Source organism: Chelonia mydas, chromosome 2 (genome assembly GCF_015237465.2).
Source record: "Chelonia mydas isolate rCheMyd1 chromosome 2, rCheMyd1.pri.v2, whole genome shotgun sequence".
In the NCBI taxonomy this organism is placed as follows: Eukaryota; Metazoa; Chordata; order Testudines; family Cheloniidae; genus Chelonia; species Chelonia mydas.
Genome location: NC_057850.1, coordinates 130,787,105 through 130,814,569, shown reverse-complemented (window position 1 = coordinate 130,814,569; position 27,465 = coordinate 130,787,105). Strand labels below are relative to the sequence as shown.

Sequence of the window (27,465 nt, the reverse complement as noted above, 5' to 3'; positions counted from 1 at the left end):
ATCTTGAGATATGAAATGCAAAATGCACTGTGAACTAAATAGCCATTTAGATAATGAAATACATTTTCTGTGAACTTCAAAAAAAAAAAAAGATGGTTATGTGGAATATTTCATTTAGACCATGTGGAAGCTCCACAGATTTCAAAGTAGGTAAATAGTTTTAAACTTTGCATTGAATATATCACACAACTCTAATTGCTGTGGAAAACATGTAGTTTAGTTTATGTAATTAAAAAATTCTGTAGCACTGTAATAGATTCAATGTTTTTTGCATTAGGGTGAAATTTATCCCTATGCAGAGAGCTAGCCCAAAGTATACGTAAGCCCTCAAAATAAAAATTATTGTTGTATACTGTTGTGCTTTAAGGACAAAAAGTTAGTACCAGAAAACTCTTCAGGAAAAACTTTGTCATTTTTCACTTTTGTGAAGTGTTACAATTAACTTACCCATTCCTCTCATTTCCTGTGTTTACACTTTCTAATTTTCTATCTCCTTTTTCACTTAACACAAGCTAAAAAGTGGGGGGGGGGGAGGGAGGGGAGATGATGCAAGGGAAAGGAATAAAAGACAAATCGTTAGCCTGCTCTGCTTCATCCTCCAGTTCAGATCATAAGCACACTGATCAGATCACTGCAATAAAATATTGTCATATAACTCATATTTGAAAGAAATCTCCCAACCCCCCTCCTCACCCCATCTTCCCTCCTCCCCAAACACAGATACTTCCTAAACTTAAGGGTCTGGAGCATATGAGAGGGTACTGCACTTTCTAAAAAGAAAACAATGTAGGAAAGACAAAGCAAAGCTCCAAGGACCGGACTTATATGATGCCAAAGGTGACTAAAGTATTACTACAAAACACTTGGTGCTTTTAGTCAGAAATAAATGAGCTCTGGAAACTGAAGCATGCTATCACCATCTAAAATAACTTTTCACTTAATATGGAGATGTGTTGGTAGCTGCTTGCTCCTTATCTAGTTTCAGAGCTACAAGATACTGCTGCTATATCATTCCTGGGGAAATATCAAAATATTATATTCTGAAATGTAGTCAGATATCTGACAAGATTCTCTCAGTCACAAAGTTTTGGAACAATTTTTTGGGTGTAGAATGTAATGTTAGATGTAGCCCTCAGTAAGCTGCATCACCCCAGGGTAGCTTCAGGAGCCACTGTAACATAGATGCCCCTCAGTCTGAATCCCTCTCCTGGTGCTGCTTTGTTCTAGTGATTTGGATAGTGATTTTTCTGCTGGCCACTACCGGCAGCAAATTGCAGCACTACTTGTGCAGCCTCAACCATGCTAGTCAGGGGGTAATGGGGTGAAACTTAGGCTCTGACCGTCTTCCTGCTCTTTGCCATCCACTCTCCATCTGTTCTAGGGAGGGAGTAAACCAGTACATCCAGACCCAAGGTCCACGTAGGTCATGAAAGGGTGTTAGGGAGATTCTTCCTTTTTCTCTCTCTCCTGTGTGAGTGCATCATCAAATCACAATCGAGCCCTTAGTAATTTAAACTCAGTTTATATTTCACATACATTGTAAGAGACTTCTTGAAATAATTGCATTGTTGCTCCAGCCAGTGTGAAAGCAGTAGTACAAACGATGTGGGGATTTTCTCTTCAAACCCTAGTTTTCCACTTACAAATTACTTTCTGAGTATTTCTTCTTGCTATCCAAGATCTCAGCCCAGAGGTGATCTTTGAAAATGTGAGGGTGGGTGGGAATCAAAATGTTTGTGCTATAGAAGTATTATTTTGAGCATGCTCATTTGGTGCATCCTCATTTGTGGTATTTTACTATACCTCTCTGGTCTAGTTACATCAGAAAAGTGTGCATGTTGCTTGACATTATTTTAATTTTGCCAAGATGTAAAACAGGTGAATGACCTGTTGAGGATGATAGTTCACTCCTACGATGATCACCCTGGGCTAGATTCCTCAAGTGTGCAGAAGAAAAAGGAAGAGCAATGTCATGCTCAGTTGTGCTTCTGGCCATGGGAGTGGGAAGCACAATCTGGCTACTCCCTCAATATGCACTTTATGGGCAAGTGGGTGGGAAAGGGGTGGAAGGAAGTGGCTGGTGGGATAAGCCCTTGCTCTGCCCCTCCTACGTATTAGTCACAATAGCTTGTTCAGAGCACAGTCAGGAGTAAGCTGCTTCTTGAAAAGGATGAAGTAATTTATTCCCTGTACAGTGAAAAGAAGGAAACAGGGGATGAACTATTACTGAGTAGCACTTCATTCTCTAGTCTCCATTCACATAATAATGTGTTCCCAGATTCAGTTGTGGGTGGCTGATCACTTCACTCTGCAATATTGAACTTCTGACAACACGGTTCCAGAGACACCCTATGGAGTACTAAGGAAAAGTTGGCTAATGTTCACCCTTACTAGCACAAAATGTTGCTGTGCCCTTTTCCTAACAAAACACAGCCTTTAGCTCCACTTCCTCTTGATTTCTTTAAATATTTTTCTCTTTCATTTGACTCCTTGATGCTATACAGCTGCCAGACACAAACTTAAGTAACTTTGCTTTTGATCAGTTGAATAGAAAAGGAGCGTAGGGTTATATTCGTGTGTTTCCCTGATGGCACTAAGGACTCAAGCAAAATTATGTGAGATATGTTAAAGTACTTCCTTCCCAGATTTCTACTTTTTCACCAAAGCTTATAATAAGAGAGGGAAGAATTACTAACAATCTGAATTAGTTAAATTTGGAATATAGGAAAATTGCCTTCCATAGAGTGTGTGTGTGGTTTATAGTCTTGTTAAATGGGAACAATAATGCTTATTGCACAAGTGTGTTGTGGTGAATATTGATAAGGTATTTTTGAAGATGAAAAGTACTGCTGACTGATAATTATCACTGCTTTGACTGAAAAAGGAGGAAAAGCCACCCAAATGGTTATGTAAGTCTTTTTTTATTCTGTGAATACAGCATTTGCAACACAGGGTGTCTACACTGGAGCTGGAGGTGTAATTTGCAGCTCAGGTAGATGTACCCACACTAACTCTGAGCTAGTGCACTACAAATACCAGTGTAGTTATGGAAGGATGGTCTAGCTGCCTGAGTAGGTACCTAGCTGCCTGGTTTCAGACAGGATTGTACTCAGGATGGGTAGCCTCCACAGTTACACCTCCTCCTCAAGCTCCAGTGTAGACATCCCAGAAACTTCAGCCCAGATTTAAAAAGGGATTTAGAGGTCTAAAGGTGCAAATATGCACCTGGTGGCATTTTCAAACACACCTAGGCACCTAACTCCTATTGAAGTCAATGGGTGTTAGGCTCCTAGGTGCTTCTGAAAATCCCACTAGGAACTTAGTCTGTGTGAAATTGTGAAGGAAGCAAACATTTCTTCTTGTCTGCCATAGCATCTGTCATATTTCAAAATAGGGATGTACTCTGTAATAGACTTTCAGTGTAAATGTTATGTTTCAGAGTAGCAGCTGTGTTAGTCTGTATCCACAAAAAGAACAGGAGTACTTGTGGCACCTTAGAGACTAACAAATTTATTTGAGCATAAGCTTTCGTGGGCTACAGCCCACTTCATCAGATGCATAGAATGGAACATATAGTAAGAAGATATATATATATACATTCAGAGAACATGAAAAGGTGGAAGTAGCCATACCAACTGTAAAAGGCTAATTAATTAAGATGAGCTATTATCAGCAGGAGAAAAAAAAGTTTGTAGTGATAATTAAGATGGCCCTGTCTTAAATGTTTCTTTTGCACATCTGGATAAATGCTAGAAAGAACTCTGTGCCTCCGATACTGAAAAAACTGAAACGTGTTTAACTTTACTTATGTGATCTCTAATCACATAATTAAAGTTATGTATGGGTTTAAGTGTTTACTGGATCATGGCCCATATTTCCATCCTTCTATCTCTTTAAAAGTGGACCTCTGCTTCCTGATTTTGCTTAGCTCTAGAGGACAGGAAGTGATTTGGCTGCAGAGGTTTGAGTTCCTTGTAACAATTTGAATTTGCAGGTATACTCATATAGCTGACTGATCAACACCCTGGGCTGTGAATTTTTACAGCCTGGTTAATCTAGGTTGCTTTAACTGACTTGAGTTATCTTTCTGAGGATTCTTCATGGTGCCCTGGGGAGGAACAGTGATCACTGGGACAAATTAAGTCTTTTCTCAAGGCTTTTATGCTGTGACTGAGATTCTGGAAGTAAAGGGTGCAATCCAGAGTATAGTCTGTGGGACAGATTTAGCTGCAGATTACTCGGTCCACTGTTTGGTAAAAGTCAAAGCCAGCTATTGAGGCATTGGAGTTAGTAATAGCAATGCTTAAGGAAGCTATTGTGAGGTTTCTGCTCAACAACCATCAGTACTGACAGGCTTGCTAATAATTTAAGTTTATAATCAATCTTCCATTATTTTTGGAGGCATTGAGGAAAAAGTGGAAGGTTACTGGGGAGTTTGTAAAAGGGCAGCTCCATTTTTCTTGACCCTCTTCTCCTCCTCAATCAGGGTTCAGGCCTAGGAAGCTGAGCTGGTATCATTGTTTGATGTTTTAGCTCTTCCTGTTGCTTTCCCAAGTAGGCGACTCTAATGATTGGAAGTCTGTACCAGCTGCCTGTTAGCTTCTGTAGTGATACCTTTACATACGTAGCCCTCCTGACCAGAGGCATTTAGAAGACATTAGGAGGATTTTAGAATTCTGCTCCTTCTGGTGATGAGGGGAAAAGACAGGTCATTTGCATATTACCAGTAAGTCCACCATGTAAGTTTTGTTGTTTTGGTTCAAATTTGTTTAAGTTTTTAAGAGTGTGCATGATAAACTTACTGTCCAATGAAAAGGCATGGATATTGTACTAATGCTCTGGGTTAAGAGTGACCAGGGGGTAGGAATATGTAAACTAAGGTTGGGTAATGAAGCTTGGGCCCAGCAAAGAAGGGGAAATGCTCTGGTGTAGAGATCAGGAGAGTCTATCCAAAAGTCTTGTTTTTGTCCTGGGTTTCTCCTATACAAAGATCTATTACCCTGTGGAAAGGAGCCTGTGGGACTAGGCTTGACTAGATTATGAGTGGACGGAATAAAGTTCACTCCATGAGGAGACCTGCCTGGTCCCAGGGCAATGGAGAGCCCCCTTCTGGTGAGGATTTGAATTAACATTTTCTCACCCTGACTGATGACACAAGCAGTCCACCACATTTCCATACACAGGTTAGATATCCCTTTAACCTGGAACCAGCACTGCCCCCATTTAAGTCTTTTTTTCCTCAGCTATTTTCAGGAATTCTCTGGGCCTCACTCCCCACACAAGTTAAATTCCCAGTCCAGGTTGTGGAAAAATACAGGTACCAAAATGGAGTTTAGTGTCATGTGGTCTTGCCTTGCTGAGTCCCTTGCATGCCTTGCTGAGTCATAGCAGCCATTACTCATAGTCTGGCTGAAATGTTCACTGGAAGGCTAAGCTCTTCCATGGTCCATTCTCTTTGTTGATGAATCATTAGTACTGTCTAGCGTCTTCATTGTTGTACCCAAAAGACTAGTAGCAGGTTTTACCCAGAGTAAGCACATTTGAAATACAGATACATAGTCAATATTCATAACTTCAGATACAAAAATGATACGTGCACACAAATAGGATAATCATATTCGGCAAATCAGAACTTTTCCAATGACACCTCACATGACCCATCTTGTACAAAATGCATCATAATAAAGCCATAATCATATCATAATCACATCACTATGATGAATATGGGGTGCAGTGTCACAGCCACACCTCAGGGTGGCACCAGGCTGAGCAGCTTTGATAGGACTGGAGCCAGACTGGGAGAAGAGTGCCTCACTCGTGGATGCCTTGAGCTACTGCTTTTAACAGACTCCAATTTGAGAGTGGGATTTCAGATAGGTTGAGTTGTGGTGACCAGGGTGTTGGACTTTGAACTACAGGATATTGATTTGAGAGAGAGTGGTGGTGATGGTTTACCAAGAGTTTGGTCTGTTAACTCGGTTTTGTAATCTCCTTTCCCCAATCTCCTGGCAAATAAAGCCTTTTTATGTTTGCTTGTGAGTGGAGAAGAACTGCACAGGGAGTGTTTGTTTTATTTTTCCCAGAGCTGAAATACAAGATGCTGGTTGGGGGCTTGAAAAGTGATATTTTTCTAGAAGGACTTCAAGATGCTTTGAACCCAGCCCTTGTTGCTGCCATTGACACCTGACAGAAGTGTTATGCTTGTAATACACTATTTAGCTACTAAATAACTCTGTGCTGTACAGAGATGCAGAGGGTGGGTTTCCTCATGAACAAGGGTGTTAAGGTAGAACTTAAGCTATGTGGAAGCCTGATGTGTGTCTGTAGTTGGTAGTCTTGTTTCTTAAACACCTCCTATTTAAGATGTAGTCAATACATCATGACAGCTCCAACTCTAGGTGGAGCTTAAGGTACAGGTTTTGAACTTCAAGGCCCTATGTGATTTGGGGTCTCGCTACCTGAAAAAAAACACTTAACCTGACTGCGATACCGGGGTAGTTGTGATCAGCAGAGACATTAGAGTGAAGAGCCTTTTGGTTGAAAAAAGGGATGGGATTGGTGACAATGATTTTTTGTGCATCTCTAGAACTTACTGTCCCCTCTGACAGGGCCTGGATTTGGCATCCTGCAATGCTAACCTCTCCTGCTGGGCTTCTGAGAGGAGGTGGGTTGAGGAAGGTTGGCTGAATGGAGGCTGGATGACTTAACTATTGTGGCTTGTTTGGGGCAGATCTGTTGTGTATTGTCTTGTGAATTTTATTTCTTAGAATAGCTAAACCTTGAGAAAGGTACTCTAAAGATAAATACAGTGTATATTAATATCAGAGGTATCTGGTACAGAGCAAAGACAATGGGACAGCATTTGCCTTGTTTTTCAATAGTTAGTCAAAGCTTTGAATGAGACAAAAAGAAAACCAACAGAAGAAAACAAAATCAGAACCCAACTTTCAAAACACAGTAATAGTGTATTGAGTTACCTACCTACCTATTTTAAAATGTCACCTCTAGCTAAGAGTATTTTCTTAACTAACTTGTGGCTACTAGTGTTACCATAGCTGAATATACCAACGTATACATTTTGGAGATTGCTTATTTACAGTGAAGTGACATAAATACAGTGTTCAGTGCTAACTAATATGTAATGATTAGAAATTGCTGAATGTGACTCAGAGGGAGAATGTTTGCGAAACTACAAGCACAGTGCTTACAGTGCTCTGATGAACTCTCTGTAGCACCAATATCTTATAGCTAAATACTATATCAAAATAGGTAGTAGAAAACTTGTCTTCACATAGTTTCTCAAGTAGGCCAGCATCTTCTGGAGTACGGGATTCTGTTTCACTTCAGCCAGTCTCCGCAAGTGCATAGCAGGGGCTTGCCAATTGTAGTAAGTCAAGTGATCTCAACTGAGATCTAAAATTTGGTCTTTCTGTTGTGGGAGGGGAAGTTACCTGTGTTTCAGTTAACAACAAAAATGAAGCTTTAACCAGCTATCTACACTCAGACAACGATCTGTTCAAGTTCATAATTTGTAATATCCAGATACTGTACTGGGTGGAGCTAACATAAACTCATAGATATGAAGGTCAGAAGGGACCATTATGATCATCTAGTCTGACCTCCTGCACAATGCAGGCCACAGAATCTCACCCACCCACTCCTGCAATCAATAGCTCAGACATAGGTGAGAGGTTTAAGTCCTCAAATCATGGTTTAAAGACTTCAAGGTGCAGAGAATCCTCCAGCAAGTGACCCATGCCCCATGCTACAGAGGAAGGCGAAAAACCCCCAGGGCCTCTTCCAATCTGCCCTAGAGGAAAATTCCTTCCCGACCCCAAATATGGCCATCAGCTGAACCCTGAGCATGTGGGCAAGATTCACCAGCCAGATACCCAGGAAAGAATTCTTTGTAGTAACTCAGATCCAATCCCATCTAACATCCCATCACAGGCCATTGGGCCATATGAACCTAGAGCTCGAAATCAGGTGATATGGGTTCTGATTCTGCTGTTTTACTGGTGTAAATAAGGAGTAGCTCCTTTGAAATAATGTAGTTTATATACCAATGTAAAAATAGTAAATGAGATCAGAATCAGGCCATTTCTCTGATTGACAGTAGCTGTGTGATCTTGACATTATTAGACCAATATAAGTCCCATTAACTCCATTTCCATCAAACTTTTTTAAAGTGTGGTTGAGAGTGATTGAGGAAAAGTAATATAGAAGTGCAAAGCATGCTTGTCAACCTCCCAATTTCCAATTGCGGGACGCTTAATATTTAGTATTGTTTACTTTTTTTTTTAATAGCACCCACAATGTGTTTGGGGCTATCCAAACCCTTAAGGAGGATGGTCCCTGTTCTGACAAGCTCATGATCTATTGGCAAATAAGGTGACACAGGTCAGGGAATAACAGTAGGCAACTTGTACACTTCTTTCCTTTTCATTTATCAAGGCAACTTATTTCACTTTTGACACATGGCAAAAACCAACCTTTAAGAAGGACTTAAATGCAGACAAGGTAGCGGCCTTGCAATGAGCCAGGGAAAGTCAGCCCATGTATAGTATGTTGCGTGGCAGAAAGCACAAAGGTGATTGCGTGAAAATTTGACTAATGGCCTGATGATGGTTGGAGCAGCGGCAGAGTAAACAGAAGGTGTGGAAGGCAACATGAAACTTAACAAGGAAGGATAAACAGGGAAGGGTAGAGTTATATGGCGCTTTGACAGTGGTGACAAAAAGCTTAAATTTGATACAGTATCAGATGGGAGGCCAAGAGAGGGATTCAAAGAGGAGCATTACATAATCAGAGAGGCAAGGAAGTTGAGCATAGACAATACCCAGAATGAGAGTCAGATTATTCTTGCAGGAAACTTAAAATGCTGCTGGATCCTTTCCTTTAATGAAAAGAAGTCTTCAGGTTTATGTTTCTGTATTGCTCATTAAAATAGTTTTCAACAATAAAAATGAAGACAGCAGATGTGTGTGTGTGTGTGTGTAACTTTGGGACGAAAATGAGTAACGTCCATAACAATGAGACATTTAAGAGGTATTATGCAAAGTAGCTCATTCTACTGCTGTTGCTGCAGTTCAGATGCAAAGAAGGATGCCTACATTGGGTAGCTTAATTTTAGAAGTAATTAGTTCATTAGAACTGCATTACCATTTTTGCTTATGGATGTTTCTGTTCAATGCTTTTCTGCAAAAGACTATCCCCAAAATTATTATTCAATATGCACATTTTTACACTATTAGGAAAAAAAGGAGGTTTTGTCGTCAAACCCAAATTTAGGATTATTTCAAATTCTGCTACCCTGTCTGAGTATGTGCTTCTGCTACAGTGGAGTAGGTAGCAGGGTCAGAGCAGTGATGGGGGAGGGGGGTCAAAACGTGCAACGAACTGGCAAATCCCATAGTTTCAAGTTTACATTTCTACTTTTGGAGTCACTTTAATTAAAACTGTCTTCTCTTTTTACTATAAGAACATAAGGACAGATTTTGGAGACCCGTGGCAACCTGAAGTCAGGTGACACAAGAATAAAGAGAAAAATATCCAATAAAAACAGAAAGAAAAAAGGGAGCAGAGGGACAGGAAATGAAAAGGATTAAACACAAAACAAAGTTTCATACCTCAGAAAAGCTTATCCAGTTTCTCTTTGTGCTGCCCCCAACCCTTGATGTAGCCATTGTGACACAGCATGGCCAGAGGGCAGTAGGAGAGTGCTTTTTTTTTTTTTTTTAATTTTTATTTTAAATCTCTTTTTATTTAAGCCAATCTCATGATTTTTTGAGTACCTGATTCATGATTTGTGAATGTTTGGGGTTGGTGATACTATGTGGAGTACATGGCGGTAGGCAGCCCTCAACTATATTCATAGCTTTTATTATTTGTTTAGCATCATAACTGTGCAGGATGCTCTACAGGAATAAGAGACACTGATCCTGACTCAGGGAGCTGACAATCTGAATTAGACAACATCAGGAGACAACAAAGATATCAGAAAGGAAGAGGTTTACATCAAAATACAGTGATTTGTTTATTTTTGTTGCAAATGTAGATTTTTAGTTCTTTAAAAGCCTGGTCAGTCATGAGAAAAGGAGTAGCTGGAACTGGTAGTGCAGGTTACTGTTGTGGATGTGGTTTGTGAACAGAAAATAATCTTCTATTTTAACTTTTCAGTTTCTTAGACTCTTCTAGTTTTAGTCACTTCCAAAAGGGTAAATATTTTAAAGTTAGCCTGAAAAATGGCTGTACTTCCGCTCTGCATTACCAAAGCTGTAAGCATATATATATATATATATATATATATATATATATATATATATATATATATATATATATATATATATAATGTGATACAGCATGACCAGAGGGCAGCAGGAGAGCGTTGTTTTCTGCTTTAAAAAAAAAAAAGAATTTTATTTGTGTAACACTTACAAAGAATCACGAAAAAGGATAAAGCAAAACTATGCAACAAAACAAAAGCAAACACAAGGTATAACACAGCAGCCTTCAGGAGGGAGAAGTGTTCAGGCTAGCCTGGGCCCAGAGCGGGGGGGCTTCCTCGACACTCATGGTCTTCCATCCCCTCGAGTTACCTAGTGCCAGGCCCAGTGTCACCGATTATTCCTCTCCTGAGAGTGCCCGACAAGATGGGCACGGCTGCTGGGTGGGCGGTTTGGGGGTGGGGGGGACGTACACCACGTGTGATAGGACCCCTCCTAGGTGACAGTGATGATGGTATCCACAGTGGCAACGGCTGGGGCTGGGGTCTCTTGCTCTTCCCCTCAATCAAAGGGTCAGACGGAGGGAACCGGATGGGGTCACCGAGCAGAGAACCTCGGACAGCGCCCATCGCTCTTCGAAGGCGTCAAGGGAGTCTGTGGATGCCGCCCAGAGGAACTCCGCCCGGATACGTGAATGTACTGAGGATCGGAAAACGGCCCTACAATCGCAGGACGTTTCATTAGCCAACCTCCCCTCTCTGGTTTTATAAATGGCTGTTTTAGCTAGGGCTGCGAAAAAGAAAGAGGGAGGACCCCGCCCTGCAAAGACTCAGCCCAGACAGTGGCTAGGTCTGGGCCAAGGATGTCCCAGAACGCGCGGTAGAACTCTACAGTCAGCCCGTCCATGCCCGGAGATTTATTGGTGGGCATGCGACGGAGGGCTTCCAAGAACTCGGCCAGGGTGAGAGGCAGCTCTAGTCGGTGTTGGTCGCCCACGCTGACCGTGGGGAGTTCCTCCCAGAGCACCCTGCAAGCGCCAGGATCGGTCGGATCCGGGGAGAAAAGGCTTGTGTAGAAGTCATGGGCCCTCCTACACATCTCCACCGGATCCGTGAGGGGGTGCCATCTTATGAGTTCTCCTCTTAGATGTAATTTGCAATACACCTTTTGGGTACTGCATATACCTCTCCCAGCCTCTGCTTTACATGAGTCTGCCAGCTCTGTGGACTGGCTCATGGAAGGCTGGGGATGGAAGGGAAGGAATTCTGGATTTCCCTGCTCCCTACTGCTCTTTGCTTCCCTGGGTACTTGAAGACGCAATAATGTGGCTGCAAAAAGTAACGTTGGCTGTGTTGGTTGAGTAACCCTTCTCCCCTTTATTCCCTTGCTCAACTTTTGGGGGGTTAGTTTATAATAAGAGCTGGTCAAAAGGGGGAACTTTTCACCAAAAAGTCATATTTTTTGTGATTATTAACAAAATATTGTGGAAAAATTAATTCTGAAAATTTTAAATCAGTTCTATTTACAATCTAACGCCTAATGAAAAGATCCTTCCTCTGTAAATAGTAAGGCAACTGTGACACTCAGCTCACTCATAAAGGATTATTAATATTGTAACTTCTGAAAGAATAAAATTATTCAATTGAGAACACTTTTTTGCCATTTTCCATTAAAGAAAAATTCCCAGAACCTCAATCAACTGAAAAAATCCATCATTTGATACTTCCCAGTGAAGAAATTGACCCAGAGTCTTTATGGTATGGGAAACTTCAGAACATGAATGAAGACTACATCTATTTCTTTAATAATATAAATCCACATGCTAGAGGTTTACTTCTCATAAGGAGGGTAATTACCTCACATTATTAATCCGAATCAACTGTGGCAAATAATTTTACATTATCAATCTTGAAAGCAAAAGTTATGAGGAAAAAAAACTTTCTGCTCAGCATACATTTTCTTTACTTTGAAAGAAAATTCCCCCCGAGTCAAGTTAAGCAGGTATTATTAAATGGAGATAGATATTGAAGTTCATGTTCAGCTATTAAGCAAAACATGAAGGGGAAAAAAGTAGAAAATTAAAGCTTGATCTCAGTCCATTGAATTTGATGGGAAACTTTTCATTGACTTCAATGCGCTTTCGATTAGGCCAAGAAAGGGGGCTTTTTTTTTTGTTTTTAAGGTGTGGTTTGAAATCCATTGAAGAAATAAGTGAGTATTTCTTTCGTTTTTAAGTGTTTTCTTTTGTGCAATTGAACCTCCATTTGTTCATCCAGGGTTTGTTTCTGAACTGTCAGGCTTATTTAGGGCCAAAGATTGTCATTTTTCTATGTTCCGAAGAGTGCTGAGAAAAATAATAAATAAGCAGCTACTATGGCGTTTTCTAATTTCAAAGCCATATTTTTTATATAACTCATTGCATAAAGGTAAATGTACTTCCAACTGATATCAACTTATATTTTAAATAGGTACAGAAGTTGTTTGGAATTTTTTCCACCACCACGTTTCAGGCTGTTACCATCTCCTGCAACTATCTTTTTTTTTCTATTTGAAGATCAGAGACAAGCCAGGTTTTGTATCTTAAACTCTATGAACATCCTTTGGCTTGATTTTTTTTAAAGTCTTTAAATAGTGTGCTCAGTCCAACCCTCGATACTTTGAAACACACTTGTACATCCTTGCTGTTAAGCACTGCTTACTCAACTGCAATTCATGTTCACTTTCAGAATCTATTATCTTCCAGTTGATAATGACAACACTAACAGTTGTGAAATACTGAAGTCAGCTCTTATTCCAGTGTCAGGACTTTGTGAGATGAGTCACTCCATTTCAGAGTTATTGGGCTGGACATTTGCCTAGCATCCAGAGGCTGGTGCCAACCAGAAAATCTTAAAGCAGTACAGCCTCCAAATGAGGTTTTCTTTTAATAAATGTGAATTTACTGAAGTATTATGAAAGCTTAGGAAGGAGGTAGTTACCACATATGCTGAACTGCACTGTGGTCTCCTGAGGGTTCCCTTTATCTCCTCATAGGGAAGCAGATGCCATTCTGGAAGTTTGGATAGCTTAGCTTAGCTTGTCTATATTCTTTTCACACTGTTTTATTGAGAAGGGAGGATAGGTGAAGGAGCAAATGCCTCCATTGTTTTCTTAAATAGGATTGTCCAAGGAGCATTTTACTGTACAGTTCGAAGCTTGCATTAATTACAGGAGAAATTTGCCAATATGTTGAAACTAACCCATTTCATGGGAAAGAGTTAGTTTCAATGAATTTCTTGACTTGAAAAAAATTCAGAGTTATTGAAATGTTTTTGACAGTTTCTAAAGAAAAAACCCTCCGGTTTTCTGATTCAAAATGACTGTTTCATGATTTAAGCTAATCATAGTGGTTTTTTTTAAATGCTTGAAATCGAAACAATGTGTTGAAATAATCAAAATGTTTAAATTGACCTGAAACAATTTTTTTGTCAGATTTTTGGTTCAGAAAAAATTTCAAGATTTTTTTTTACTCTGTCCCCGTTCAATAAGGGAGGACTTGAAACATCAGATTTTCATCACAGGAGAACCATCCCCACCTCATTCTCATCTTCTTTCCCTCTCATTGGCATCACTTCCGTTTTATACTATTGTACCTTCCCGTTCATCTGAAAGTGTAGAGTGGGATTTTTCAATAGCTCAGTAGGGAATTCGGCAACTCATATATTTTCAGTGGGAGTTAGGCTTCTAGCTCTTAAGTACTTTTGAAAATCCCACCCATGATCTTCTCCAGCTCATCATTCTGGAGTTACTCTATAGTTTCTCCTAGCTCATGTACTCTCTAGCAGGAAACTCTTATAGCATCATTGCTGAAGCTATAATGCTAGCGGAAGAGGCTTAGCTCTGCTTTCCGTAAAGTCAAAAGAAGATTGCTGCTAGAAATCATTCAAATATGCTTAATAAGATTCCAGTTACCATTCTCAGAAACCTACAGCCAGGGTTATTGCTTCCTGCTTCTCAAACACTGATCAATGTATGTTTTCTTTATTATTCTGGGAACTATTTTACAGAAAGCTAAAGATGAACAACCTATGCTGTGATATTTCTGGAATTTCCACATTCTTTCCAGAAGTACCACATCTATAATGTTAATGGTTAAGCAGCACCATGCAAGATTCACAAGGCTAGAACTAAAATACCATTCCTGTAAATGTCTGAACACCTGGAAAGTGTAAATTCTCATACTACTGCCATGCGTTTTTGCTGATTCAAAAAGATCTTTCAAAATTTCTGCAGATGTGGTTAGAATGAGCAGTGTCCAGTTTACACACCTCCATGGTATTGTGTGTAGCTGACTCCTGGAGTACTGCTGGCCTCCAAGAGGTAGAGTCCCCAGTCAGTCCTTCCTTCTCTCTGGCCTCCTTAGAGCCAGTAAGCCTGGGGTTCTTTGTATATTTGCTTTCTCAGGGATGATGAAAAGGAAGAGGATACATCTCTATCTGCTGCTGGAAGCTAGACCCCTTCCCCTGCAACGCTGTTCCCATCCAGGCTCAGTGCATGTGTTTGGCTGATCCAAGTCAAGTGCAAGTTCTTCTGGGCCTGCAGTTTATTGCCCTAGCATGTCAGTCAGATCTCCTGGCCCAGTAAATCATCCTTTTCTTCCTTGGGCCTCCTACCACAGAATGTCCATGTCTTAAATCACCCAGGTTATGCAGAACTCTGGAATTTCTTCCTCCTAGAAATCCTTCTCACGCCTGGAGCCTCTTGATTGGCTCCCTGTTTAGGGTCGCCAAGCATGCATTTTACCTTTTTCCAGTTGCTGCTTGTAGGTTGGTGCTGGTGGGAACTGCTTCTTGCATGTGTAAGGGGACTCTTGTCCCCTTGCTAAAACTCAGTGAGGTGTTTTGGTTGGCTAGCTCCCAGTAGCAAAAGAAAGTTGAAGGGTCAATTTGAAATCAGGACCTGAGACTGACAGTCTCCGGGAACAACTGGGAGAGGCCAATGCTCCAGGCCAATGCTCACTGATGAACAGGGCGGGCAGGCTAATCAGGGAGTCAGAAGGCCAGGGGGATCCCATCCTCTGTGTGAGCGGGAATTGCCTGGGTGAGACAGAGTGGGGCTGAGCTAAGGAGAAAGCAGGGGTCCAAGCTGAGCTGGGGAGCAGAGCGTTGCCAGCAAGAGGGGCCAGAAAAGCAGCCCAGGAAGCAGGTCAATGCTGGGAGCAGAGTCACAGAAGCAGCCCACAGAGCAGACCTGTGCTGGGGGGAGAGCTGCAGCATCCAAAGCCAGAGGGGCCAGAGAAGCAGCCCATGGAGCTGGAGGCAGAGCAGCAGCAGCAGTGCTGAGGCAGAGTGGAGCTGAAGCAGAGTGGAGCTGGAGCAGTCCGAAGCAAGGTGCAGTGAGCAGCTGGGGAGATGGAGGGAGACCCTGGGCAGCAGGCCCAGTGCAGGGAGATGCCCCCAGCCAAGAAGTCTTGCAGGCCAGACTTGGAGGCAGATCATAACCCTGACGGGGCGGGGGTGACGCTGGGAAAAAGGGTCCTGCCATCTAAAGCCTGAGGGCGTGTGGCCACCGCCAGAGCAAATGTCTGACCTGCAACACAGCCAGGGCCTGAGAAGGAGGCCTGGGACTTATGAGGAACAGACTGTGAACTTCCCTTACATTCCAGAAACGCTGCTTGTGATATCCCCATGCCACAGAGCGGGGTTAAGTGTTTTCCTTTAACCTTTCCCATTTTTTCCTTATTTTTTTAAAATTGATTGCTGTTCAATAAATTGTATTTGCTTTGAACTGTATGTAATGATCAGTGGGTCAGGGAAGCATCCAGTGCAGAGAGAGCACCCTAGAGTAGGGTTACCCTAGCCCCTGCCCTAAGTGACCATGACAGACTTGGGGGTGGAGCCCCCCAGGAATCCTGGGCCCAGCCTTGTTGGGGTTACGAGGACTCCGCCACACAGGAGAGTGGAAGGGGAGCCCTTGAGGTCAGGCAGGCCTCTGGGTAAAGGAAGTGGGAGCGAGGACTTGGATCCTTTCGCTAGCCCATTTCACCAGGATAGTGTATAAGCCAGGAAAGTTCCCCACAATAGCGGGACCATTCCCCAGGTTACACATGCTCAAAATGGGAGTAGGAGCTGCACCTAATTCAGAGAGTAAGCAGCATCTTTTACCACAAATAAGGAAATATATTGAGTTTTTATTACAGGTGACATTTGAGACTGTTGCTCAAGTGCTAGAGAGTGCTGGAGTATCCCAGCAGGACATCCAGATTGCTGCCATAGTTGGTGACAAAAGATTTGTTAATTTGTGGATGAATTCATCAAATTCTGGAGAGCTAGGCGGGCTTAAGGTGAGTGTTGTCACTTGCTAGAAAAAATTGGTGTGGAAAATATTCCGACTAAACATTTTAATTAACACAAATATTTCAATAAAAAATAGACCACTCCTTTAACCAGCCATTCTCCAGCCTCTTATATTCATAACACTACTTTTGTTACTAACTAAGGCCCTGTTCCTGCAAAGTAATCTGAATGGATTGATTCTTACACTTGAAAAGAGGCATTGATTTTAGCAGAACTTCTTGTAGGTGTAAATGTCTGCCTGTATATAATTGTGCAGTATGAGGATATTAGCAGGAGTGGGAGCTATGCATTGAGAACAGTCCCTGGGTCTACTCAGTTCACAAAGTTAAACACCTGCATTAATCTTCAGAGGTTTGGATCCTCTGGAGGTTAGTCAGTAAAAAGGCAAGTTGACAGACCTGGTGACTTCCTTATCCCAGTAACTTATTTTGTTGAACTTAACATTGTTTTAAATAACACATTTTTACAAGTAGCTGAAGGAATTATAACACTTTAAATAAAAATACAGTTTCTTTAAAACCTGATTACAATAGTTTCTACTCTTTAAGATTTCTCCTTTAAAAAGAGAGAGCATGCTGGATTCTGGGGAGAGGTCTGCATTTCACTGATAGTTGGAGATGCAAATTTCCCCACACAAATGGCAACACGTGAGCAATTCCCATTTCTACCTCAGCCAAGCCACAATGAGCGTTGTAAATGAGGACAAATAACCTTTTAAACTAACCCAAATATTTTAAGATAAAATTAGCAAGTATTAGGGGAACCATACAATGTTGGCTGATTTCATATTGTATAGCTCTTATTAATGTTCTTCCCAGTGGAATGCAAATTGAGGGTACATATAGCCAGAGCCAACATAAATTACTGGATTATGTTCTTCCTCTCAGTGGAGCCATCCTGATAAAAATACAAAACACAAAGTACTGAAGACTTCCTATGCATATAAAGTATATAATCATGCCTACAGCATTCTTGCTACATTTATTTTGTACAAATACGATTTAACTGTTTCTGTTAATCACAAAACCATTTTAATATTGTGAGCAAAGCATGGATCTGGGTTACTTTCCCATACATTTTCAGAGATATGAAGACCAAAATCCTTGCAAATTGTAGTGTTTTGGAGACTTGGGAATATATTTGTGTGTGTGTGTGGGGGGGGGAATCTCAGTGATAGTCAAATCACCAAGTATACAGAAGTATGACATCTTGACATATTAAAAAGTGGAGGATGGATGGTGTGCTGGCTGAAGCATGACACTGAGGATCTGAGTTCAGTTTCTGCCTTTCTGCAAACTTCCTCCTGAGAGATGGTTGAAAAATGGAAATTTCAACATTTCAAAATGTGCTTTACTTCTATATCAGAATGAAAACTGACCCTTCAAAATTTCTCTCAGAATGAAAATTCCAAAAACTTTCAAGTTGGGACCTTGCGACATTTTGTAATGTAAAATGTCTTCTGTCATAATTAAATTATTGAAATAAAGTCCAGATAAAATATTTTTACCATATTAAAATGAAACATTTTATTTTGACTCTCACCGAAAACTTGGTTAAAATTGACAATTTCATAAAATGTTTTGATATTGATGAAACTACATTATCCAACAGTGTTATGTCAAACTTTTCAGACAGCTCTGTATGATGTTGCACTCCATATGCTTTATGGAAATATGCTTATGAATATGACATAAATGGAATATGCTTTACGCTAAATACCCCTTGTATGGTGTCATTAGAAAGCTTGTAATCTACTAAATGTGTTCATCCTATTTGTTTGCATGTATTATTTCTATATTTGGAGTTAGGCGAATAAGATATAAACTTGTATTACTGATGTAAAGATATTAAGTAGAAGCCATTAAGAGTGCTCCAGAAAAAATCAGTTGTAAATGGCCTTAGTTACATCAAAGTCTTCCTGTGTACGTGTGGGCCAGTCCATGGGGAATGGAGACTAGGGGTCTTACAGTGACATGTGACCATGATAATGAAATCCATCTTAAATCTGGTATTTTTCCTTTTAGAAGAAGGGTGGGGACTCAAAGAGACAAAAGATTCCCACCTTGTGCCAAAGCTATAAAAGGGGGTGGAGCAGAACAAAAGGGGCTGCAAGTCAAGAGAAAACCCCTGCTTACCACCTGAGATGTCTGCTGGAACTAACAAGGACCATACCAGGGGAAAGGATTGGGCCCAGACTAGGAAGGAGTCTAGTCTGTGAAAGAAGCTTATTGGAACATCTCTGAGGGTGAGATATTACCTGTAATCTGTTTCTTAATGTATTAGGCTTAGGCTTGCGTGTTTTTGCTTTATTTTGCTTGGTGACTGACTGTTCTGTCATTACTTGAAACCACGTAAATCCTACTTTTTGTACTTAATAAAATCACTTTTGTTTATTAATAAACCCAGAATTAATACCTGGGAAAGCAAACAGGTGTACATATCTGTCTCAGTGATATAGAGGATGAACAATTTATGAATTTACCCTATATAAGCTTCATACAGAGTAAAACTGATTTATTTGGGGTTCAGGCTCCTAGAAAGGCTGAACGCTGGGGACTGGGAAAGTCCCTGTTAACTGAGAAGCTCCTGGGCTGAGTGAATCTCAGTTTCAGTGAAATGCAGAGAGGCATGGCCCAACCTCTGGGTCTGTGCTGGAGCTGACTGGAGTGTCTAAGTCAACAAGACAGGAGGGTTGATCTCAGTAGTATCCCAGCTCATTGAGTGGCAGTCTCGAGGGGAGTCTCTGTGACCGAACCCATCACATTCTGTTCCTGTGCGATCTAGTGCAAGTCACTTCATCTCTTTTTCTCAGTCGTCCGTCTGTAAACTGGATCTTATAATGTGGTGGTGTGAGGATATATTCATAAATAGGTGATAACAACAATATACTTACCTAGATAGTTATGCTCAAATATTTGCTCACTCCTGATTGGCATACACTAATGTTGCAAGCGTTTTTCTCTTCTTTAAAAATCTTCCATGGAAATATATCTGAACTATGGCTCTGATCAAGCAAAGCAGTTAAGTATGTACTTAACTTTAAGCATGTGAGTCTTATTGGACTACTCATGTGGTTAGCTATGCATGTGTTTAAGTGCTTTACTAGATTGGGTTTTAAAAGCTCTATGGGGAAATGTCTAAAACAACCAAACAAGTCTACTAGACTAGCAGTCTAGTCCTTCTGTCACTGAAATGGGCATCCTGCTATTGAACTGATAAATCAAACTGAGGGCAAAATTATACTTACTGTTGTCACATTAGCCATTGAACTTGGAATACATACATGTATAAGGAGAACAAGGTTTAGTCTTTAAGTAATTATCTGAGATGATACAAATATGAAGTTCTGTAACCACAGCTGACTGTAAGTAATTATAGAGACAAGAACAATGTCACAAGGCTCAAGTAGCAAATGCCCCTTGAGTAGTATTTGATAAGTCCTCTTGAGTTCAATGGGACCACATGCATGAGTAAGTGATAATATGTAAGGCTGCAGAACTGGGACCATTATGAATAGTATACGTAAAACTTCATATGTATTACACTATTCACAAAAGGACTTAGATGCCTAAAGTGGCAGTTAGGTGCCTAAGTTCCAGAATCAGGCCCCACAGAGATTCGCAAAGCCTGTGGTCAGCTGCCTCCAACTCTTATACGTGCGTAAACTCACTCGGTATCTAAATTTTTGCAGTTAAATTCCCTAGGCATGTATGTTTCTGCCTTTGAGCATGCACAGTGCAGCCTCATGCTACACATCCAGACACCTAAGGCCCAGAGGGATGTGCAAAGCGAGGGAAGATAGCCATTCCTCCACCTAACTTATCTGCAGGACTTGATCCAGTAAGCATGTTCAGAGCTCTCCTACCAGATCAGGTCCCAAGAGGAAAGCTTACCCAAAAAGGCTAGGAGGAGGATCTCCCTCATAAGTTTTAGCATAGTGCTCACCTGGGATGTGGGAGACCCCTGCTTAAGTTTCCCTTTCATCTGTGGGTGAGAAGGGATTTGAATAGGAGTGCATCACAAGTGCCTTAACCATTAGGCCATGAGATATTCTCATGTGGGATTTCCTCAGTCTCTCCTCTTGAAGCTGTTCTACTGTGGATACATAATTCAAAAAGTCATGGGATCAGGGGGACTAGAGTCTCCACCTCCCTGGTGAGGGCTCTAAACTCCAGGCTACAGAGTCATTCTTATGTTGGCTCGCTCTCTGTGGCCCAATGAGTCTTTTACTATTTATCCACAGTGGAACAACTTTAAAGGGAGAGAATGAGAGAGTCCCAGATCAAAATATCCCATTGCCCAGTGGTTAGTACATTCACCTGAGAGGTGGCAGATCCCAGTTCAAATCACTTCTCCCCCTACAGGTACAGGGGGGACTTGAAGTTGGAGTTTCCCACATATCAGGTGAATACCCTAACCACTGGGCTAAAAGTTATGAGGGAGCTCCTATGTCTTCTTGCTAAAACAGTTAAATGCCTTATCCCAAGAGTTTATTTGCAGCTGAAAAACACAAGCAGAGGGAGGCAGCTCTCTGCAGGCTGGATTTAGGGACCTACCTCTGAGAGAGGGGCAGGGCCTAGGAAAAAAACCTTCATCTTGGTATCTCCCATTGGCTAGTTTGGGGGAGGTGCTGCCTAATGTGCTGAATTTTGTGAATGCCCTACTGAGGTGCCTATCTCTCTCCATTCAGGGTATAGGGAGCCTAGACATCAAACACAGGCTTTGTGAACTCCAATGATTTTCTACGGGCCGAAAAGTTAGGCGTTTTGATGCTCAGCATTCCATGCCTATGTTCCTCTGTGTATCCACTTCATGGTCTTCAGGAGGTTAGAAACACTGGACCACTTATTTTTAAAAATGGCCTCTAAATCTGTATCTCATGTCTGTGCAAATTGAATTTGACCATACAAACTGAGTAAAAATGTAATTATCTACAAACGCAGGTTTTTATGCTCATGACAATTTGCATGTGCAAATAAATGGGTAGAAATAGAAGTCAAATTGAGGCCACACTGTAAATCTGACTGACTGTTCTATTTTCTGTTGGTTATTTTAAAAATAATTGCTCTTCTATATGCTGAGTAGAGCCTGATAAAATTCCTTGCCAATAATATTCACTTCAAATTTAATCCTTTTCTGTTTGAAGCCAGTCTGTAAACTGATCTTGATTCTGGTGACTGAATTTGCTATTTATAGTGATTCACCACATTTCTAATAGCTGTTTAAATACATTTCAACCTATGGGTTGTTTGCAAACTGTTAATTACTTTAACTATCTTCAGTTTGGTATTTATGGCATGTGTTTGCTCCCCTTAGTCACTTGCTGTTGGTTTGTTCTTTGTTTGAATAAGATTCTGTTTGAACAAGTAAATGAACAATGAGTAACGTGCCTTCTGGGACTAATCATCCAATGCATAATCGTTCCTGACTCCTGAAAAGGTTTGCAAATAAAGGAAAGCTTCAAGAATTTTAGCCCAGCCTTTTCAGGAATCAACTAGCAGTCACCTAAATATTCATAAATAACATAACAGCCTCCCAAGTGGCACTTGTCACTTTTTGTCTTGGAAATGTTGACAACTAACTTTTTATATTGAGCCAGATTTAGTGTTGAGTCCCATAGAATCTCCCTGCCCATGCATGTACTTAGCTGATTGGCTTTTGCCTATTCTCAGCCCTTCTAGCCTCCAGAAGACCAATCCTCTGCTTCTGTTTGCCAGTTAATCTTTGGTGGCCTCTCTGGACAGTTCTGGGTATAGGAGGGGGCTGAATTCAGTGATTTTCTTCCCCCAAAAGGAGACCTTCTTCAGGTGGAGTGTGCCATGGCAGCAGGGCCTCCACCAGGAGGCAACCAATGCCTCTCGCACAGTCCTTGAAGCAATAGATGAACAGACTATAGCAGACAAAGAAATTTGTATCAGACATTTTCTTTCTTTTTACTAAATGGAAAGGGTCCATTACAGTCTATTTCTCCTTTGGCAGCTCTCCCCTTTTGTTCGAATATAAAACAGTAATTAAGCCAAGATAAGATAGGTATAGGGTTGTTGTCATGCTCTCTGTGTGCAGTCCACTAATAGATGTAATTGACCTTATTAAGTAGTTACTCCAGATGACTAAGTCTGACCTGCAGTTTAATATTAAACACTATGAATCCGTGTTTCTCGATGGCAACAATCCTCTGACCTGCCCAGGCTATCTTTTGGTTTCTAGACTGAATTTAAGGCATTGATTTTTATCTAAAATGCTTTAATTTGGGTTGGGAACTATTTGTGTGTCTCCCCCCCCCCCCCCCCCCCCCCCCCCCCCCCCCCCCCCCCCCCCCCCCCCCCCCCTGCTGTGCTGCCACAGATAAGACCAGCAGTGGCACTTGAGCTGGATTCCCCTCAATTTGAGAGAGGGCTGGCAGCAGTAGTCTCTGTTCGTGGTCCTCAGCTCTGGAACATACTTCCCCATTCGTCTTATATAGCCCATGTGACCTTGAGAGCGTGCTGCAAGATGCATCTGTTTATGCAAGCTGTGACAGAGGTGGGCTTTTGAGGGGATCAAATTTGGTAGGGAAGGAAGGTTGGCAAGTTTGAGTGTTTGTTTTGCTGGCAGTTTAATTTTGGTTTTGTACGGCAGGGAAGCTGAGAGTCTTGGATTGGTTTGCCTTTTAATTCTTTGTATAAATCTAAATGAATACAACTAATTATACTCCAAAGTAATTGCATTTTTAAACACTCAAAACCCTGTCACATGCAGCTGGCCTGCTTTGCGGTGTGAATGAAAATCATGTAAAATTGGTGGTTCTAGGTGGTTTTAAAGTGGAAGCATTTCAAACTTGATGATTTGATGGAGTATCCTTTTATGATTCTGCGTTACTCTAAATATGAAATTCAAAGGCAATCCCTGGTTTGTGGATAGAAACCATAGAAAATATTCAGATGAACACCTGCAAAAAAAGAACAGCAATTTTTGCATCACTCAACACCTGTGCTCCACACTGCCTTATTTTACTTTCTTGGATCAAGAAGTCTCTGAGCACTTTATGAGGTATGTGGAGAAAAATTGCTTCTTCATCTTTATGGTGATCAACTAAGGCAATGAAGATTTATATTAGAATAGCCCATTTTAGTGTATGTAATGTTAGTAGTTGTTTGGTTATATTATGCAATTACTTTTTATGTCTCTTTATCAATCTCCTTCTATAAATCTGCTCATAGTTCATGGAAAAACCAATTTAGCAAGTACTTTATATCATGTGATTAGTGAAGGGATAAGGTAGGGGGATTAACATACAGTCCACCTAAAATGTACGTTTTTTTCCTCCCTATGGGCCTGATCCAAAGCCAACTGAGGTCAATGGGAGTTTTCCAATGAATTTCAATAGGCTTTGGATCAGGACCGCTATGAAGAAATATTTGTCTTCCATGTAATGAATAAATAATTACATTATAAATGTTCTAAATGTTACAAGGAATATTTTAGGGCCTGGATGGCACTTAGGTAAAACACACCATTTTAACTTGTAGTTGTGCTTAATTTAGGCCTTCAGGTTCTGTCCCATTTTGTCTCTCTCTAGGTGTTGCAGTGGAGAAATAAACTTCAATATATTTTCAAATTTGCTGGAAATGTGTCACTAACAGATTGACTCAACACTTAGTACACAATTGACATTCTCTCTATTTTAATTTAATTTTATTTTATTTTATTAGAATACAAGGCAGTTACACAATTTAAAATTGTCTAGAATACAGACCTATGCTCAAGTGCATTATCCTGGTTTGTGTTTAACATGGTTATGGGGAAATAGCTTGATAAATGTCTCAGTGAATGAATGACATAATTGAATGTCTCACAGCTTGACTTTTTTTCCTTTTTTCATGTTTGTATAAATTGTCTAAGATATTTGTTAAAGTTAAGATTATGTAACTGTTCATAGGGACATAAATTGTGGTTTAAACCAGAGGGGCTTGAGCTGCAAACTTCCCAGATTTTGATACTCTTTTCTCCTCCTTGAAGTTTGGGGTGATTGGATCTGAAGAATTGGTTCAGGCCCATCTCTAGTTTAAATTTATTTTTCCTCCACTTTTATGAGGCACTTCATGTTCTCTTAATGGCAACCCTGTACTAGATACATGTATTGTAGTGCATTTAGCTTAGGAAAACACAGCTATTATTGTCAAGAAGAGCTCTAATAGGTATATTTATGGCAGAAAGCCTTGCTTTCACATCCTTCAGTTGTACAGCTGGATCCTACTCACTGCAGCAAGCCCAAATAAACAGAATTTTGTTGCTGCCTTAACAGCATACAATCTTTGTATGTGCTTGTACCTCAACGGTCAGAATGGAGCTCTGGTCCCTGACTGGGGATCCTAGGGGCTACTGAAATACAAATCGTTATTAATCTGATGGGAGGAGGGAATCCTTGATTCTCCCAGATCCTGGAGTGGCACTAGAGATGATCTAGCTGTTTCTGCAGCCTTAGTAACTTCTCCACCACCATGACATTAAGCACCCCTGTGTTCACACCATATATGCTATTGTAGTAATTTTTGTACAGATATGCCTGAGATATCATTGGAAAACTAATAACTCACTGATCATAATATTCTTGTGTGATGTATGTACATGGTGGATATCAAAAGTTGTGGAAGTATGCTAGAATTATGACTAAAGTGTTGTTTTTAAACCAGGCACGTCAGGAGGAATTAGGGTGACTAGATGTCCCGTTTTTATAAGGACAGTCCCTTTTTTTGGGACTTTTTCTTATATAGGCGGCTATTACCCCGCACCCCCTGTCCCATTTTTTCATAGTTGCTATCTGGTCACCCAAGAAGGAATTGGTAAACAGTTCTGTACTAGACAAAGGAATGTGATTTCCCTACCTGGGAGTTACTTCCGAAGTATTTTGAAAGACCAGGATAATGTATTTACATATAACATAAACAAACCTATCATGCTAACAATGTGTGGAGACAAACCTCACACTATGAAAGCATGGTGTCTACACCCACAAGGGGAGAGAAGCTTGGTCTGGGTTTTACTTTTCAAATAATACATAGGTCTATAAAGACTGGGGGGCTGAACTGGAAGTGATAAGCAACTGAATCAACTGATTGTATACAAATATTACTGTATTATAAAAGTGTATAGAGTGAAGCCTTTTTTTGAAAGCTTAATGACACACTGGTGATTAATATCATTTGAAATATATGTATTAACACTATGAGGAATTACAGATACTCATTGATATTACGTAGTACAGTCTGCCCAGATAGGAGGGAATGTCATGGCTATCTGCCTGTCTCTCATGTAAATTAAGCATGGTGGAATCAGAAACAATGAAAGCCACATTTACATAGAAATCAGCAGGGGGAAGCCTTCAGGAAGGGAGGAAATGCAGGTGGTCATCCTTACCTGAAACAAAGTAATTGAACTTTTGAAAATATAAGCAAGGACATCAGTCATCTTTGGCATCCATCGCTAGACAGGTACAAGAGAACAGAGTTCTTGCAAGCTGAGAAAGATGGGTCTTTAAACCAAGGGGGTGGGTTGAAATGTTAGGAAGTGAATACTGTATAGGGGAGAAACCTGCTTAGGTAAAGATCTTTACCTAGGAAGAATAGGGAAATCAGCCCCTCTTGCTCCTGTGGAAGGTCCTTTCTAAGACAGACAAGGCTGGGAAGAAGAGTGAATGGTGAGAGAAACCATCTTGAACAAAGCTGCCTGTACCTTGCTAGATTAAGTTTTAGACTTTTAGATGCACGCTTTCATTTTTATTTGCATGTAACCCTTTCTAATTTTATTCCTTTTACTTGGCATCAGTTAACCTATGTCCTGTGGTTAATCAAATTTGTTTTATGTTTACTAAAACTAACTCAGTGGAGTGTTTAAAGGGAAAGGTGTATTAACCACAGTTACATTAATAAGCTGGTGGGTTTTGTGTCTGTAGAGGAACAAATGGCCCTTTTTATTTCTCTGAACTGTCCAGGAGAGAGCTGGAAGTTATAGAGAACACATATTTTGGGAAAATTCGGGTCTGGGAGTTTGTTGGGGTCACCTTGATGCTTGTAACAAAGACTGGTGGAAGTCAGCGTGGGGCTATATACAGGCTGGTAGGGTCAGAGATGCTGACCCTGGGCTGTCTAAGCACACAGTTGTTTCAGTGTATGACCTGCATGCTGGTAGGTGTGACATTACCTATGGTAAAATCTGGACTGATGGACAGCTGTGTCCCCTCAATGCTCCAACCTGGGATGCCTTTTACACTGCTTCACTGGGGGAGCGACCAATCCCGGTGTGTCCACACACAGCCTCCGACATGTAAATCACCCCCAGCTATATTGTATGAATGCTATAACCAGCCACCCATGAATTACACTGCAATACAACACCAGCAAACTCCCAGTCCCAGACTTTCCCCCAGAAATGTGCATCTTGTACTGTCCAGCATCCTCCTGGACAATATAAGCTCATATAAACTCCGTCATTTCATTAACAGAAAATGATATGCCCAAATCCTGTTATTCTAAATGGAGTTTCCCAAACACTTCAAACCAAGCACACTGGTTTAGATGAAACAAGTTTATTAACTACAGAAAGAGAGATTTTTTTAAAGTGATTATAAGTAATAAGGTATAAAAGACAGAATTGGTTATAAGAAAATAAAAGGTAAAACACAATATCTAACTTAACAAGCTAAATGTTTGTTAAGGTTCAAAACAAAGGTTTCTTTCACCACATGCTTCAGGCTGGAATCCTTTCAGCCAGGACCCCTTCCCCAGTTCAGTGTTACTTTCGTTGTCCTTCAGTTGGTGTTGATACCATGAGCAGAGAGAGAGGGGTGAGTATTTTGGAGCATCTGTTCCCCTTTGTTATAATTCTGTTTTTTTGGAAATCATCTCCAGCTTTGGGTCAGGAGACAG

The 27,465-nt window shown here is 40.8% G+C and overlaps 1 protein-coding gene across 1 annotated transcript in view; it reads left to right on the top strand.

Moving 5' to 3' along the window:
- Positions 1 to 27,465, top strand: part of LOC114018394 — a 137,669-nt gene that overhangs the window by 62,050 nt on the left and 48,154 nt on the right. The window contains exons 5-7 of the mRNA XM_043538827.1: positions 11,902 to 12,074; positions 16,405 to 16,548; positions 18,586 to 18,690. Of these exons, the coding sequence (XP_043394762.1) occupies positions 11,902 to 12,074; positions 16,405 to 16,548; positions 18,586 to 18,690 (422 nt within the window). The remainder of the gene's footprint in view (positions 1 to 11,901; positions 12,075 to 16,404; positions 16,549 to 18,585; positions 18,691 to 27,465) is intronic.